The sequence below is a fragment of the Phocoena sinus genome, chromosome 3 (genome assembly GCF_008692025.1).
Source record: "Phocoena sinus isolate mPhoSin1 chromosome 3, mPhoSin1.pri, whole genome shotgun sequence".
NCBI classification, from domain to species: domain Eukaryota; kingdom Metazoa; phylum Chordata; class Mammalia; order Artiodactyla; family Phocoenidae; genus Phocoena; species Phocoena sinus.
The window spans coordinates 58,780,725-58,797,750 of record NC_045765.1 but is presented as its reverse complement, the minus strand read 5'-3'; the positions used below and the strand labels follow the sequence as shown (position 1 = coordinate 58,797,750).

At 54.4% G+C, this 17,026-nt stretch overlaps 1 protein-coding gene across 11 annotated transcripts in view; it reads left to right on the top strand.

Moving 5' to 3' along the window:
- The window catches only part of TGFBI (transforming growth factor beta induced), a 69,260-nt gene extending 52,842 nt beyond the window's left edge, over positions 1 to 16,418 (top strand). For 4 of the 11 annotated variants that reach the window (XM_032625060.1, XM_032625055.1, XM_032625057.1 and 1 more), the window contains 13 exons: positions 246 to 410; positions 657 to 803; positions 2,858 to 2,999; positions 5,543 to 5,755; positions 6,598 to 6,735; positions 7,296 to 7,441; positions 8,032 to 8,168; positions 9,011 to 9,141; positions 11,531 to 11,655; positions 13,113 to 13,215; positions 13,798 to 13,877; positions 15,276 to 15,300; positions 15,775 to 16,418. In XM_032625060.1, coding sequence (XP_032480951.1) covers positions 246 to 410; positions 657 to 803; positions 2,858 to 2,999; positions 5,543 to 5,755; positions 6,598 to 6,735; positions 7,296 to 7,441; positions 8,032 to 8,168; positions 9,011 to 9,141; positions 11,531 to 11,655; positions 13,113 to 13,215; positions 13,798 to 13,877; positions 15,276 to 15,300; positions 15,775 to 15,815 — 1,593 coding nt within the window. In that variant the 3' untranslated portion in view covers positions 15,816 to 16,418. Of the gene's footprint in view, positions 1 to 245; positions 411 to 656; positions 804 to 2,857; positions 3,000 to 5,542; positions 5,756 to 6,597; positions 6,736 to 7,295; positions 7,442 to 8,031; positions 8,169 to 9,010; positions 9,142 to 9,482; positions 11,656 to 13,112; positions 13,216 to 13,402; positions 13,549 to 13,797; positions 13,878 to 14,405; positions 14,537 to 15,275; positions 15,301 to 15,774 lie in introns of all 11 variants that reach the window. The other 7 variants (XR_004349013.1, XM_032625053.1, XM_032625054.1 and 4 more) reach the window with 7 other exon arrangements.
- The last annotated feature ends 608 nt before the right edge of the window (positions 16,419 to 17,026 follow it).

The following is a 17,026-nucleotide window of genomic DNA, read 5'->3' as shown; positions in this document are numbered from 1 at the left end:
CACTGTCTCAGGAAATGTCTTCCTTAAGCCCTCAGATAAAGCCATGGCACTTGAGCTAAAATAAGCCTCCCCAGGTGGCTTCCAATGCCCCACCCATTTAAGTGTCCAGACAGACGTTGATGCTGACGGGTGGGGGTCCTTGGCAGAATGGGGGTCCCCGGGGAACCTTTCCCAGAGTGGCAGGGACCCCTCTGTTGAACGTGGGGCCTGCAGCCCCCTCACTGCCGCGCTGACCCTCCTCCTAGGAAGTACTGGACTCACTGGTGAGCAACGTTAACATCGAGCTGCTCAACGCCCTCCGCTACCACATGGTGGACAGACGGGTCCTGACGGACGAGCTGAAACATGGCATGGCCCTCACCTCCATGTACCAGAATTCCAACATCCAAATCCACCACTATCCCAACGGGGTAAGGCATCCCGCTTCCACAGCTCTGCCCCGTGCCCCCCCTGAGCCCGCGCCCGGTCCACATGTGGGGCTGGCTTCTCGGGTGGTGTCCCGCGGGTGAGGTCAGCTGTGCATCGTCATCTGCCTCCAGCCCCTGCTTCTCCGCCGCTCGTGGAAGCCGCATTCTGTCCTGTGTTTTCCCCGCCTGGGCCTTCGAGGCCGTGCCTCCGAGGTGTTAACTGCTCACTCTTGCTCCTTCTCTGGGCAGATTGTGACTGTCAACTGTGCTCGGCTGCTGAAAGCCGACCACCACGCGACCAATGGTGTGGTGCACCTCATCGATAAGGTCATCTCCACCATCTCCAACAACATCCAGCAGATCATCGAGATCGAGGACACCTTCGAGACCCTTCGGGTGAGGGACTGTCCCGGGGGAGGCCCAGCTGGGGACCCACCACCTCCCAACAGGGCCTTCTTCTGCGGGAGGGGTGGAGGATGTCTCCATGTTCGTGGGCGCTTAGGTGACGTGGAGCAAGTTCCTTGAAATTCCCATGAACATGGCGAGTCCACTAATCAGGCTGTCACCTTGACCCCAAGGAGACATCATAATTCCCTGCTGGGAACTTCCCCCTGCTGGTCTCCTATTGACTTTCCCTTCCTTGACTCCCCTGGGAAGCTCAGAGGCGGTGGCTGCAGCAGGACGGCTGCCTGGGCATGCACTGTGGGTTCCAGCGGTGGTAGGGCCCTTCCTCCCAGTTGCTGGTTCTCTCGTGTGGGACTAGATAAATGGCCTTTCAGCCCGCATGATCTTCTGGGTCACACGACCCCACCATGGGACCCCTGATGTAGCCATACCCCTGTTTCCTTGGAGCCCTGACCATCAGAGAGGACACAAGTATAGACACAGGCACGGAGTCTGGGATTAGACTTCCGGCCTGAGTTCTGCCTGCTCTGGAGCCCCAGAATGCTGTTCCTGCCCCCCTGCCCAGCAGGCATTTATCTTACTACTGGGGTGGCAAATGGGCCTTCCTCTTGGCAACGGCCGCTCAGAGGAAGTTAGCACAGGCTGCCCTGTCAGGGTTTTTGCCCCGATTCAAGGAGAACTTCCTGACCACAAAGGATACCAAGTGGGCGTGGGATGCTTCTTCCCCTGGAGATCGCCAACACAGAGAGACAAACATCCCCGGGCTGGGCTGGCACTCAGGTGTCCTCAGGAAATGGCTCTGGAGGGCCCTAGGGAACCTGCCCTCTAAGCTCTTCCCATGCTTTCCTTCCGGGTCACTCAAAGGTCAGGGGTCTGCAGGGGGACAATGTTCCCACAAAGTTGGTGGCACAGCTTTTGATTTATAGCAGCTGGTCCCCACTGAGTAACGTCCTCTTACTGTTTAGGTTTGGTACGTATTCCTTCCTTTCTTCTTCCCTTTGGCTCTTCCGAATGCCCATCTGTCCTTCTGCTAACACATACTCGTTAAGCACCTGCTACTTCCCAGGTGTGCTCTGTGTGCCCGAGGAACAGGGGAGAACAAGACAAAGCTCTGTCCCCACTGGCACTGGTATTCTTCCGGGGGACACAGACAAGAAACAGACAAGGCGGTCACAGGTCATGCTAAGTGCTGTGAAGTCAGGCAGTAAGTGGTGAGCAGAGGAGGCCCATGGGGACCAGCTGGTCCGGGAAGGATCTGTCTGGAAGAGGTGACCTTTCAGCTGAGGCCTGAATATTGGAAGTGGCCAGTTACACAAGACACAGGGGCAAGAGCTGAGCTGGCAGAAGGGGGATGGAGGGTAAGGCTCCGAAGCAGGATGAGCAGGAAGGAGGCCTGCAGGGCTGAGTGAAGAGTACTAGGCAGCCAGCAGGCGAGGCGGGAGCGGCCAGGCTGGTGAGGCCCGATCCTACGGGGCCTTGCAGACCCTGCGAGGAGTGTGTCTCATCCTGGGAGCAGCCGGATGCTTTTAGAAGATCATTTTCCTGCTCTGTAGAGAAGGGGTTATATCATCCTTATGCTCACGGAGCCCACGCAAATAATTATCGCCAGTAACGATCGAATTGCACGATGTGAGAAGGACGGCGAGCTGTGCAAGTGTGTCTAATAGACTCATTTTCATCGGGGGGCAGGGGCAGGGGCTGGGCAACGCCAAGCTGACTACCTAGAGAAATGGCGTTTTCGTCAAGGCCCAAGGAACAAATAGGAATCAGAGAAGCAAAGAAGGGGGGGAAGGGCAGAGGGAACAGCAGGACAACGGCCCCGGGGTGGAAAGGAGAAAGGCAGGGCAGCAGCTAAGAGGTGGTCAGAGTGGGCGGAGCTCAGGCTGGCAAGGCTCCTGGAGGCCGTGGGAAGATGTAAGCCTTGGTTCGGCCTATCTTTTCATCCAGGGCTTCTACAGAAGTCTGGATCCCTCCAGAGGAGCACTGGTGAGACCATGCGTGCCCAGAGCCTTCAGGGAACGCTGCATCTTCTCCCCTCCCCACAGGCTGCTGTGGCTGCATCGGGGCTCAACACCCTGCTCGAAGGTGACGGCCAGTACACGCTCTTGGCTCCGACCAATGAGGCCTTCGAGAAAATCCCTGCTGAGACCTTGAACCGGATCCTGGGGGACCCAGAGGCCCTGAGAGGTGAGCACCCCTGGGCTTCTGCTGCCGCGTCATTGGAGTGGCCAGACTAAGGCCAAGGCCTGCTCTTGTCCAAGATAGACACGCTGCCTGCCGTCCTGTCCCATTGCGCCCAACTGACTGTATCTCTGCAGAGGCCACAGCAGAGCGCTGGTCAGAGGGGCGGGTGAGGAATCCAGCAGCCTTTTTCTAGGGACACAGCTGGGCTGAGGAGGGAGGTGGAGCTGGAGGTCCAAAGCAAGCTGTGGCCGGAGTCTGGAAGAGTTAAAGGCCCAAATGATCAAAGCTAGAGTGAGGCTGCCGGAGTGGGCAGTAGCTTGGAGGTGTGGGGAGGGGGTGGCAGGTGCTGGCATCCTCGAAATGGAATCATCACGTTGACCCTTGAACTCTTACTGTGTCTGGCCGGGGGCCTCAGGTATAATCCAAAATTACAATGAAAAACCCGAAACAGTCAACTCTTGACTCTTCATTGCTGGGTCCTTCCTAACCTTCTCAGTGAGCTGATAAGTTAGGAGGAGTATCGATTATTGCTGGAGGAGAGGGAAGGACCATGTGAGGGAGATCAGGAAGGGAGGCCAGGCTCTGCCACCCCAGTTCCCCGACTCCAGGACCACTGATATGCTGCTTGCGGGTCCCTGGGTCCCCTTCAAAGGGGAGTAGGCCCCAGGTCCCCTGCGCACTCCAACCCTCCAATCACACTTATTCCTCCCAAATATAATCCAGGGATGACTTCATTCCTTTTGAATCTATTTAAACCCACCTTCGAAATGCCTAATGCATTTCAGACACCCCATAAATGTAAAACGTTCTCCTCGCAGCTATGCAGGGCTGGGAAAGGGCACATTTCTGAAAGCACAGATGGGGATCTCTTATGTCCAGATATTGTGGTGCCAGGAACCCAGGCCGCAAAAGTGAGCATGGTACAGTCTAGGAAGTTTAAACCTCGTTGGTGTAACAGGCTTAAACACGGGTCACTGGGGATCTGATGTGCTGAGCGTAGTACAGAGATACTCCCAAGGTCACGGGGATGAGGGCAGGGATGGGCGTCCGCAGCCTGAGGATCCTGAAGGCTTCCGAGGAGATGAGACTTGGGTGCATCTCAGCATTTTAGCTTTTTAGTTAGAGCTGTTTTCCCCCTAAAACATGTTTTGTACGGGGCACATTTTTATCTTTGTAGCTATCAGAACACCTTATTATAAAGTGAAAAAAACACCCCAAGTGTATCCCTTTTGCACATCTGCCTTTTCCCACTTTAAGCTGTTTGCTCAAAGCGAGGGAGCTGTGTGGGGGGCTGCCACTGCAGGCTGGAGGGCGGGCGGCCACGGTCCACCTGACAGCCTCCTGGTTGCTAGCGGGGTCGGCAGATGGAAGAGAAGTGCCCGTTCGCAGACTGGCTTCCAGCCCTGGCCTGGCTCACCCTCCGAGGGGCCCTGGCAGGTCACCCACCTCCCCGCCCCCGGTCTTCAGCTTCCTTCCCTGAGAAACTAAATCCCCAAGACCTCATTCCCACCGCGGTCTTGCCGTCCTTTGTCTTCCCCACCGGCTGAATCGGTTCAGCACTGGCCTTCAAGGCCCTCAGCACTTCTGTGGGGCCTCAGAGCTTCCTCCTGCCTGTGACAGTGCGGTTTTGGTTCCCACACTCAGGACACATTGGAACTCGCCTCCGTGGTGAGCACGCAAAACAAAGGGCCCCGGGGACCCTGGTGAGCGACAGTCCCGGAACGGCTCTGCCTGGCTGGGGCTGGGGCACGTCCCCTCCACTGCTCCTGCAGCCTCAGTGCCCCCAGCCCCTGCCCTGTCCCTAAAGCAGCACTTGGGCAAGTAATTAAATGATTCTATGATTTACGGGTGGAGTGAATGGGGCCGCAGAGACCATGTCTTACTGATAACCGTCCCCAACCTCTAACAGGCCCTGACAACTAAGTAGACCCTTGGGGTAAAATGAACAAAAACAAATAAAATGTATAAATAATTCAGAACTTTCATTTGCTACAGTTTTCATCTTTTTCTACCACATTTTCATAAAGGTTGTAGATAAAAAAAAATCCCAAGGTAAACTCATTTGAGTTTTCCCCCTATCTGGGAAGTTCAGATACAAATAAGAGAATTCACCCTGAAGTTTAGGTACTAAGAAGCTAATCACGAGCATTTGCTGGGCATTTACTCTGTCGTCACCCAGCTGTGCTGGGTGCTCACATTCAGAGTTTCATGTCATCCTTACATCAGCCCTAGGAGGTGAATGCTGTGCTTATCTCCACTTGACCGATGAGGAAGTTGAGACTCAAAGAGGCTCAGTGACTCGCCCAGGGTCCCACAGCTGCTAAGTGGCCGAGCTGGGATTCAAACTCAGGTAGACTGCACGGAGCCCAACTAGTTTTAGAGGCTAGGAGGAGGAGAGAAAGGAGGATCCAGACCACGTGGTACCCCAGGCTCGTCTGATTATTAGCCTCGGAGAGAATGGAATCCTAGCCAGGGCAGGCGGCGAACTGGCGCCTCAGGTCAGCCCGGCTGGCACTGACTTGACCTGTGTCCTGTTCGGCCCCCAGACCTACTAAACAACCACATCCTGAAGTCGGCCATGTGTGCCGAAGCCATCGTGGCGGGGCTGTCCTTGGAGACCCTGGAGGGCACCACGCTGGAGGTGGGCTGCAGCGGGGACACGCTCACCATCAACGGGAAGCCCATCATCTCCAACAAAGACGTCGTGGCCACCAACGGTGTGATCCACTTCATCGACGAGCTGCTCATTCCAGACTCAGGTGATCCAGGCCTCGGGGGCCTCGGGCCTGCCGGGTCTGCTGTCCCCTGTGCCGTCCACGGTGGCGCGGCTGGGGGAATTTGGGGATCTTGGGAGCCGCTTCCATGTCTGCACCCAGCTCACAGCCTTCCAGGAGAGACAGCCTGGGCACCTGGCAGGTTGCAGCCAGATTTTGGAGAGTCTTGAGCTGCAGGCCTGGGAGTCCAGGCGTTACCTTGTGGGCAGGGGAGAGCCATTGGAGGTGTCTGGGGAGGGAGCGACTCAATCACGGAAGCCTTCCAGAAGATCTGCCCACGCTGGTTGGGCGCAGAGGGCCATTTGCTGACTTCAGAGTGTTTGCCTTCTCAATCATGCCCAAGGATCCCAGGGTCACTGACCCAGGGAAAAACGACTGAATGGACTTTGGCTTGGGTCTCCTTCAGCATCCTTACCCCATCCTGGATTTCCAGGCAGTTCTACTGCTAACGAGTGAGGGAATGTCACAGGAAAAAACAAACCCAGAAGAACACTTTCTGTGGGTGTGGTCACTGGCATTGTCCACTCTTCAGAAGCCATGACGCAGGCAAATGCTTTCTTCCTCCCTAGCATTGGACAGGACCCTGACCAAGGGCTGGGACAGAGGCCCTCTGCCCAACTGAGCCTCACCTCACTTCCCCAACCGGTGAGGTTTTCTGGGTGACCGTTCCCCTGATGACACAAACCCGCTGTGCCCCAGCAGTGTTCAGAGGGGTTGTTGACTCAAGAGATGACATGCCTGCTGATGTATGTCATGCTCTGGGTTGGACGGATGATAAATGAAAACAGTACTTCGAGCTTTTGAGCCCACTTTCTCCTTCCTTGTAGCCAAGACGCTATTTGAGCTGGCTGCGGAGTCTGATGTTTCCACAGCCGTTGACCTTTTCAGACAAGCTGGCCTTGGCACTCATCTCTCTGGAACTGAGCGATTGACTCTCCTGGCCCCCATGAATTCTGTCTTCAAAGGTATCGTGGGGAAGGCATCCCTGTGCGTTTGTCTGTGGGGACAGCTGCCCCACCACTGTCACCTCCACGGCACCCTCCCCAATTCACAGCTCCCCGTGGACCATTCGTGCTTCCACCCAGCTCAGCCAAAAGCAGATGTGACTTCACCAGAAAGTGAAGAGGCTCTGCCATTTCATTTGGTAGAGCAGAGGATGCAGTCTTGTCCTCAGAATTCAAGAGTGTGCATCTGTTGGGAGAGCAGAGCACTCCCTTGTCTTTTGATTTGCGGGGTCAGTTGCCAATGTGATAGTCAGGAGGTCAGAGTGAGGATACAGCTGAGCCATGGCCATGGGGAAGGCAGAGAAGGGCCAAGTTGTGTCCGTGCCTACCCCTCCCTCTGAGGGCAAAATTCCAAACACCCTTGATTATCTAGACTTTTTTTTTTTTTTTAATTCTCAGAAGATGCCAGATGTTAAGGAATATTGGCAGCCTTGCTTGATTTCTCAATTTCTATTTCCAAATGGAAGGAGGGATGGGCTTTCTGCTGCATTGTCTGGACCTGACCACACCTCCTCTTGCAGATGGAACCCCTCCAGTTGATGCCCGATTGAAGAATTTGCTTCTGAACCACATGATTAAAGATCAGCTGGCCTCTAAGTATCTGTACCACGGACAGATCCTAGAAACTCTGGGCGGCAAAAAACTGAGAGTTTTTGTTTACCGTAATGTAAGTTCTGGGTCCTCAATCGTGCTCTTTCTTTGTCTCAGCTCCAAGAAATGCAAGCTATATTCGTGTTAAAAAAAAAAAAAGTGTTCAATAAGCAGGAGCTACACTCAGCCCTCCTTGGTCCAGAAGCTTCTCTTCCCTCTTCTCCTGTTTCTTCTCTGTCTTCAAACCCAATAGTTACCCTGGAATATCAAATAGGAAGTACAACACAACATAGCCCTGGCTCGGGACCAGCCAGCACCATTTGGCTAAAGACGGTTGTCGTTTGTTAAATAAATAAATGAAGAGACTCGATCTCTTTATTTGATCATTGTCAATGGCCCTCTCGTGTCACGTGGTAATCCCATTATGGGCCCTCTCTGTACATTCATTGGGGCCTCTATAGCTCTTCTTTCTTTAAGGAACGCCATTTTTATTTTCTTCTTTCCTGGAGGAAACACATGCTTTTATCCTAGTCTTGACGCTGCAGCCCCGTATATATTCACTGATCTCTGCGGATGAAGCCATCAGGACATGCCCTGAACAAATCGGGAGGCCCCTGCTTTGGTTTGGGGGGTAACCTGGCCTCTCTCTGCCCCTCTTTTGTACAGAGCCTGTGCATTGAGAACAGCTGCATCGCCGCCCACGACAAGAGGGGCAGGTACGGGACCCTGTTCACCATGGACCGGGTGCTGACCCCCCCAGTGGGCACCGTCATGGATGTGCTGAAGGGAGACAGTCGCTTCAGGTAACCGGCCCCATCTCAGGGCGGTGCTTCTGCAAGTGGCCGTGCTGGGGCAGGACGGTGGCCTCAGCTGTCTGTCGAGCTCCCCACTTCCTCGAGGCTCCAGTGAACACTGGCCCTGCGCCCGTGTGATCTCCCAAGCCGGGGATTCGGAAAGGACGAGGGTCACCTTGAAAACTTAGGTTGAGAAGAAGGGTCGCTTCTGGGAGTGTGATCCTCACGCCCGTGGGAACAGGGAGGGGGCTGCACCTGTATTCCTGAAGGGCAAGGGAAACATCCTGCTCTCCGTTTAAAGTCCCAGGGAAGCTGAGCACACCTGGCTTTGCGTGCGTGATGAGTCTCACTCTGTGTCGTGTCTGCTTACTGCCCCTGAAGTTTCCTTCCTTCTCAGGCTCCTGGTGTCCCTTTGTTTTCTGGCCTCGCTCTCTCCATTTCTGGTTTGCTCACTCACCACTGGGTGCTGTGACATCGAGCATTTCCTGTCACTGACTTCAGCCATCTGCACAAGAGCCTAGGAGACCACCCACCCTCTGCCCCACCCCCACTCCCCGGAATCACATCCCTCGGGCCCTGGGGCTCGGTCGGTCTCTGGGTCAGCCGTGGCACTGACCTCTCCCTACCTCCTTCCGCCTCTGGCCACTGACTTCTGGCTTTTAACTGAGCTTAGCATCTATGGAGAGAAGATGCAGAAAGGAATCGTTTCCTGTCTGTACGAAAACCAGTAAGGGGTGTGAATGCCAGCGCTCTGGGCTCCACCTACCCACAGCGGTGCGGTGTTTGGGCAAATGACAACCCCCCCTCACACACACAGAGGGAGGTGACCTTTTCCGTGTATGTATCCGCAGCATGCTGGTAGCCGCCATCCAGTCTGCCGGGCTGACCGAGACCCTCAACCGGGAAGGGGTCTACACGGTCTTCGCCCCTACCAATGAAGCCTTCCAAGCCTTGCCACCGGGAGAACTGAACAAACTCTTGGGTAAAGAGCAACCTAAGTACATTTTTCAGCTTCTCTAAAGTAACTGTATCGGTCAGGGTTTCAGCAGGAAACAGTTGGCACATTATGAAGCGTTTGACTGTAAGGAATGTAATGACAAGACTGTTTGCAGAGGTGTGGGCAGGGTTAAAGGAACCAGCAAAGGGTGATGGTACCCAGTGTTTACCGCTCCAGGCCTGGGGGAGCCGGGGGCAGGGGATGGTGGGGGGAGGGCCGGTCCAGGGAGACCCTAGGAGGAGGGGTATAGCACAGTGGCTAGAGCCACAAGCAGCTGCTGTCAGAACCACGGCAAGGAGGCCACTGGGTGCCTTGGCCTCCTTCAGCGGCTGCCTGGCAGCTGATCGCAGGAGGGTGAGGGAGCCTGGATGATGCACTTCACGGTGGTCAGCTTTCCCGGGCAGTGAACAAGCCAGAGAAGAGTAGAAGGGAATTGAGGGTAGATGACCACCAGCCCAGTCAACAAGGCATGGCGTCCCCTGCGGACCTGTGAGAACCTGCTCATGAAGCCATTTACCTGCATCACGTGTACCTCGGGATGAAAGCTTTACCGAGAAGCTCCTCAAGGCCCTGAGCAATTAAGTTGAGTATGTTTGAGAGATAATCTAGTGGTGAAGAGCTTGGGCTCCCAGATTACCTGAAAGCAGACCAAACCCTGGCTCTGGCGTTTACCAGCTGAGTGACCTCTTGCAGGTTGCTTAACCTCTCTGGGCCTCGGTTTTCCCAGTAGTAAAATGGGGGTGGTAAGAAAGAGTACCTTGCTCAGAGTGTTAATAAGGATTAAATGAGCATTGCCCACAATGCTGGGCACACGTCCCCCATCGATAATGGGATAATGGCTACGATGGTGCGGAGGTAGGATGGGCCTGCGGCGTTTACTCTGACGCATGCCTGTGAACGACGCATCCACCCAGTGCAGAAGGGTGAGTCTGAGGAGGAGGAGGAAGGATCTTGGCTAAGCCTTGGGACCCAAATCGTCTACACCTCCCTTCCTGCTCTGGAGTACAGAACAAAAAGCTCGGGTAGCTGTGAACTGAATTTGTGTCCTGTTTAATTTTCCTTATTGCTAAGTGAATGCCTGTGTCTCTGGTGCTGACGTATGTTCCTGAGGAGAGGGGAGACATTCATCCTGGACATAAACTTGCCATTCTCTCTCTGTTCAGGAGGAACGGAATATTCCCCAGGTGTCCCAAGCCTGCTTGGCTTGCCTTTCATTTTCATCTGTGCGGGAGCTGAGGGAGGGATTGGGCAAAGCTCCCCCTACACGCCCTCCCTCAGGCCTGTGGGCAGGATTAGACCCCAGCACGCCTGGGGCATGGAGCCTGTCCCCCGTGTTAGAGGTCAATCCAGATGTTAGAGATCTCAGAAGAAGGAGACCTCTCCCCTCCTGGGGGCTGGCTTGCCTCAGCACCTCCAGGCCGTATTTTGGTGGAAGGGAAACTCTTGCCAGCTCCAAGCTGTGGATGTCTGGAAATCCCTTTGTACCTGGTGCCTCCATCCCGTGGCACTCATGTGGATTCGTCCATAACCAAGTGAACTCCCCAAAATACTTTAAAGCTTCCTCTGTTCTCAGTTTCAAGTTGCTGGAAATAGCCGTCCATAAGCCCTGGGGATGCCCGGCCATTTGGCTGGTAACATGAGTATCAGGGGCAGCCTCGATGCAGAGGAGAGGGCAGCTGGCAGCCTTAAAATCGCCTCCCACTCTTAATTCGGGGACTGCCTGTGCACCTTTATGAGTAATTGGCTGCTTTCCGCAGTGGGTGGAGGAGCTGATGCGGGCCGGAAGGAATGCTGAGACGTGACGAGGAGGGACGCTGTGGAGGGATCTCCCCTTCGGCCCTGACCTCATCGGCTCCATAGCTCCTCCAGACCGCAGCTGTCGACTCTTTTAAGTTCTCCCTTCAGGAAACAGCCGTCTCAAAATATGCATTTGTGGGCAGAATGTGTAAATATTTCACTGCTGTGTTATAACTATTGGGAGCCATGTTGATGATGAGATGTCTCAGATACCAGTGCTGTAAAGGCCCCTGGCTTTCCAAGCAAATATTTAGTCATGGAAACATGAGTCATACTCACAGAAGAGTATAGATTAACTCCTTCTCAGCATCACAGAAGCATGTACTTAACCTAGCAGCCCATCCAGTGCCCAGGTAGAGTCATGGCCACGGTCATATGCCTTGTTTCCCTGACCATTATGCACATGGTGGGTCGGAGGGCAGAGCACACAGTAGGTGCTCAATAAGTGCTTATTACCTGGGCAGGGGGTCCTCCATCTTGGGGGTGACTGCTTACATCTTCTCCTTTGGGCCCTCCCTGACCACACCAGTTACCAGCCTTAGGATTAACTCTGCTTTCTTTTCCCACAAACCTGCAGGCAACGCCAAGGAGCTTGCCAACATCCTGAAATACCACGTTGGCGATGAAATCCTGGTTAGCGGAGGCATCGGGGCCCTGGTGCGGCTGAAGTCTCTCCAAGGCGACAAGTTGGAAGTCAGCTCGGTGAGTACGTTGAACAATTAAAAGGCTGGCCGTGCCCTACCACTGGGATTTAGGGCACATCTCGTCCCTAGGATGGCATTAGACACACACTCTGTGTTTAGAAGCATCTTGAATCTCTGAGTGTATTTTGAAAGAAAAGAGAAGAAAAAAGGAAAGAAAAGAAAAAAGAATGGGCTTCCTTGGTGGCGCAGTGGTTGAGAGTCCGCCTGCCGATGCAGGGGACACGGGTTCGTGCCCCGGTCCGGTAGGATCCCACATGCTGCAGAGCGGCTAGGCCCGTGAGCCATGGCCGCTGAGCCTGCGCGTCCGGAGCCTGTGCTCCACTACGGGAGAGGCCACAGCAGTGAGAGGCCCGCGTACCGCAAAAAAAAAAAAAAAAAGGAAAGGAAAAGAAAAAGAGTCTTCAGGGAAATCAAGGGAGATTGTGGTTAGACCGGAATAAGGACTTCCAGGTCTTCAGGGGAATAAAGCATCTGATTGGCATCTGGGAGAAGCTATTAAATCTCCCTTTCCTTAAGGAAATGACAGTTACTTACAAGTCTTGAAAGATCAATTCCCAGTCCCCTTCCCACTCTCTCCCCCCCCAAGTCCAGGGGTTCACTGAGCCGTACCATGAACCAGACCAACCCAGGAGGCCTTTTCTTCTGACGCTTGTTCTGTGAACCTTCCCTTACTCTGCACATTCCACTTTGGAGCTGCCTCCGAGGGTCCCTACCTTGAAGAGAGGGAACAGATAGGCAGCCCAGCTCTGCGAAGCTGCCTGTGGCCTCCCTGGCTGTACCAGCCGAGGCCACTGACACCCCGTGGAGGGACCACCCTTGCAGCATGTGGCTGGCTCAGCTTCTGCCCCCTGCGCCTCTCTCCTGGCCTCCAGCCATCCCTGTGCTCACCAGCTTCTCCCGGGAGCACGGGAAGGCAGGCAGGGATGGCATGACTTGTTTGACTTCTGCAGGTCACCTGAGAATCTCCCAGCCCCTAGTCTGGGATGTCAGGGTCCTGTCGGTCTCAGGCTCCAGTTCCCCCTTCTCCCTTGGGTCGTTCAGGAAAGCCTGAGACAGATTAACCTGTGAGAAACTCTGAAGCCAGGCATGGAGGAAAAGTGGAAAGAGCCCTTCACCCGGAGCTGGACGCCTGGCTTCTGTTCCCAGCTGCCCCACCTGCTCAGCTTAAAGGAGGCCATAATATCGACCTCCTCACCACGCGCTGCTGTGAGGATAAGGGAATCACACAAAAGAGCATTTTGTAAATTGCAACATGCTGGGTCCACACAAGGATGAAATTGAGTCTCCCAGACCGAAGGTCTGTAGCTGACAGGGTCTGTTCCAGTCACCAGAGTATCCCCAGCACTTAGCACAGGGTCTGGCATCCAGAAGTGCTCAGTAAACATTTGCTGGGTTTAAGAATGGATAAGGGAAACGTGCTTGGTGTTCAACAATTGCTGTCTCTTTTTCTCCCAGAAAAACAATGTGGTGAATGTCAATAAGGAGCCTGTTACTGAAGTTGACATCATGGCCACCAATGGCGTGGTCCACGCCATCTCCAGTGTCCTGCAGCCTCCGGGTAAGGCCCTAAAGAACCACGTCCCCGCTCACCCTGCTGCTGGCCCTTCTCGACACGCAGCCGTTGGTGCTCGATAGAACCCTGCCGTAAGCAAAGATGAGAATGATGTGGGACGTGTGGACTGAGCATCTGTGGACGGCATTGCTGGGTCTGGTTGAAAAGTAACTTAGGAACTCTTGGTTCAAAGGCACTACACCCAGCAGCTCAAGGACAGATCTCTCTTTGCTGAATTGCCCGGCTGTCCTAGCCCTGTTCGAACAGAGCCCAGTTGTTGTTACATGTGAACGCTGTGAACACGGGTCAAAGCACCCCTCCTGCAGCATCCCGCCCTGGGTGAGCTCTCTTTACCTCCAGCAAAGCTGCACTGGAGCCTAGCCTCTCTCCTCAACCTGTGCATTCACCTTTCTTTGAGCTCTCTCCCCACGGGCCAAATTCCACCACGAGTTATGGAAAGTTATAAAGGAAGACTTCGTCTGAGAATGTGAGCCAGAAGACCCAACAGTGCCCCCTCAGTCCTGGTGGTTATGAATGACACGCTAATCATTTCTCTCTCATTGAAGCTGCCTTTCCTTTTATCTGCAGCCAACAGACCTCAGGAACGGGGGGACGAGCTTGCAGACTCTGCGCTTGAAATCTTCAGACAGGCATCCGCGTTCTCCAGGGTAAGATGCCTGCCTACGCTGGCCCCTGCCCTGAACAGCCTTGGGTCCTGTGCTTGGGCTCCTGTCTTCCTTGGCTGTCCTCCCAGGGCTCTCCCGTAATTTCTCTCCACTCCCATGGGGCATCCTTAGCCCTGGCCCGTGTGGAGTTTGGAGAAAAGAACCCAGGCAGCCCCGGCTTCCTTTGTGGGCGACAGCCGAGGCCTTCCAAGCGAGGCGTCTGAGCCTCAGTGCATGGGGAAGCCGTAGCTGGTGAGAACGGACACAGCTCTGGAATCCAGCTGACCGAGAAGGGCACTCCATCTTGAATTTTCCTTACAGCGGACTGGCCTGCCCTGAGCCTGGGCTCCGAGTCACTCATCTGTTTTCTGTGATGCAGCCCGCCATGGCCAGTGCTGGGGCCCTGCTGGGCGGAGGTGTGGGTGCCGGATCCAGGGCCCTGTCTGTGTGGGGCACCTCCCTTCCTTGCCTCAGCGCCACCTCCCTCTCAGAACCTCTCGGACTTTCTGTGCTTTTCCTCCCATTCCCCAGCTTGCCCAGGGCCCGGGGGTCCCACTCAGGCTCCCTTCAGGTCAGGTGGAGCCCCTTGGGAATACGGGTCATGTTACAGAAGGTTTGCATTCCCGCAGAAGAGCCTGCTGGAGGTAGTCTTTAACCCAGAGGTATGGAGCTGGAACACGTCCCTTTACTTTTGGACATAGGGCTCTCCTTCGCGCCCCTTGAGGAGGGTTCTTGGCCCAGAGTTCCTATTCCTGAGAGCCACCCCCTGTGTGGTCCCAGCTCCGCAAGCTCCAGCGAATAGTCTGGGGGGAAGCCCGACTTCGGGGCATCCCAGGAATGTCCGCCTCAGAGTCCCCTTGGTTGGGGCTAGCGCATCATCACTTGGGGCTACCACGACTGACTGAGCGGCTCCCCGGGGCCCAGCAGTTCCACATTCCCCTTCCTCTTCCTCATTCCCACCATTTTTTTTTTTTTTTTTTTAAGAAGATGTTGGGGGTAGGAGTTTATTAATTAATTTATTTATTTTTGCTGTGTTGGGTCTTCGTTTCTGTGCGAGGGCTTTCTCTAGTTGTGGCGAGCGGGGTCGCCTCTTCATCGCAGTGTGCGGACCTCTCACTATCGTGGCCTCTCTTGTTGCGGAGCACAGGCTCCAGACGCGCAGGGTCAGCAGTTGTGGCTCACGGGCCTAGTCGCTCCGTGGCATGTGGGATCTTCCCAGACCAGGTCTCGAACCCGTGTCCCCTGCATTAGCAGGCAGATTCTCAACCACTGCGCCACCAGGGAAGCCCCCATCCCCACCATTTTTTTCTGAGCTAGGATGGCAATGGGCAAAGCCACTGCCATGAGCGGGTGTAGGTATTACATCCACTAGAAAACTTGACACCTTGTGTTTTCTTTCAGGCTACCCAGAGCTCTGTGAAACTAGGTAAGTGTGGTCTGGGTTTGAAGTCCTTGTAGACTTGTTTGGGTCTTACCCCCAGGCAGGCCCAAACCTGCCATCTGCTGTCTATAGCTAAGAACAACATGGTACAATAAAACATGGCCTTTGGGGTCAGACACAGAACACCTAGTTTCCTTCTCCCTAAGATGGAGATAATAAGAGTGCCAACCTTTTTAGGGTTGATATGAGTTTTTAGGTTTGAGAACCTGGGAATATCGCACAGGGGCTTGGCAGGAGCCCATGATGAGGTCGTGGCCCCAAGCTGGTAGACGTAGAAAATCCCGGTTCAGAACATCACTGAGTAAGATACAAAGTTTCACAAGCCAGAAAGCACCTGCTCTGTGCAGGAGAGGATGGCAGAAGAAGGCTGCTTGGCCCTCGTGCTCGTGATTCTGACAGTATCCTAGACAGACGTGGGAAGCCTGCAACTCTTTCACCTTTCACATCTCTCTCTTTCAGCCCCTGTCTACCAGCGGTTATTAGAGAGGATGAAGCATTAGTGCGAAGGACCGCAGGAGGAATGCATTTCAGCAGCTCCCCACCAGTTTCTCTCCGTTTGCCAAAGAGACTGAATGTTTTAGAAACCAAATATCACACTTCAATGTACCTGGGCCATAGTGTACACCGTAATGAGATCTGAGCCTTGGGAGGGTGGAGGGAGAGAGAGAGACTTTTAATTTTTGCCCCCTAAACGACACTGTTAGCCCATTGCATGCAGAGACCTGGATGTCACTGCCTGACATTCACTTCCAGGAAGGACCTGTCCCAAATGTGGAACTTCCTGCCTATGCTACTTACTCTGGAAAAGGGAGCCAAAGTTTCTGAAGCTCACAGAACATGAATCAAGCAATCCAGCATCATGGGGGTGTCGTGGCACTGTTTCTGTAGAGCTCTTTCACAGTTGGAGAAGTAGAAATGGCATGCTTATAAGCTATGAGTTGAACTGCTCTGTCAAACATTTCTTGCACCCACATGTGGCTTGGACCCTTCTGTGTGACCTGTCCAGGTAGAAAAGAGAGGGTAGGTAGAGCACCCAGAGCTCAGGCTTCCCCGGTTGTGGTAGAGACATGGTGTGTCTGTAATAATAAAACCAAAGAAACGTGTGCCTTTGTGGATGGGAACTGTGTACTGGCTTGGGTATCTTACAGGGTTGGGTTTCTGTTTCTTGGGGCTGTGATGTGCCTTCCACGGAAATTCCACCAGGAGCAGTTAGGCGAGAAGCCCTGAGGGATGGTCTGTAGGGACGACCATAGCATCAGCTTCATAGGTCCGTCGCGAGGATGAAGGGACATGATTCTTGTAAAGCACTCGGCACAGCATTAAGTATCCTTATTCTTATCACGCTGTCTGGAGCTGCTCAGGATCGGCGTAGCTGAGAGCCTTTTGTTAGTGTCTTTCCCACAGGCAGCCCCCTTTCCTGGAGACTGGGACGCCCCGCCTTCCCCCACATCACTGCCAAGGCTGACTGAGAACTCATTTCACTTAGGGGACCAACTACCCGAAGGTGGCGCTGCCGGGAATAGAGCAGTGGCGCAGCAGACAGCCCCTCCCTGGTGGGGCTTCCGGTCTGGGGAAAGACAGCCGTTAACACGGCATCCGATACAATCGTTCATCCATCCGTTCCTCAGATGTGAGTGTTAGGCCTTGGGGAGCAGACATGGCCCTGTTCTCATGGGGAAGAGACTCGTTCGTCAGCTAATGGCAGTGCTGC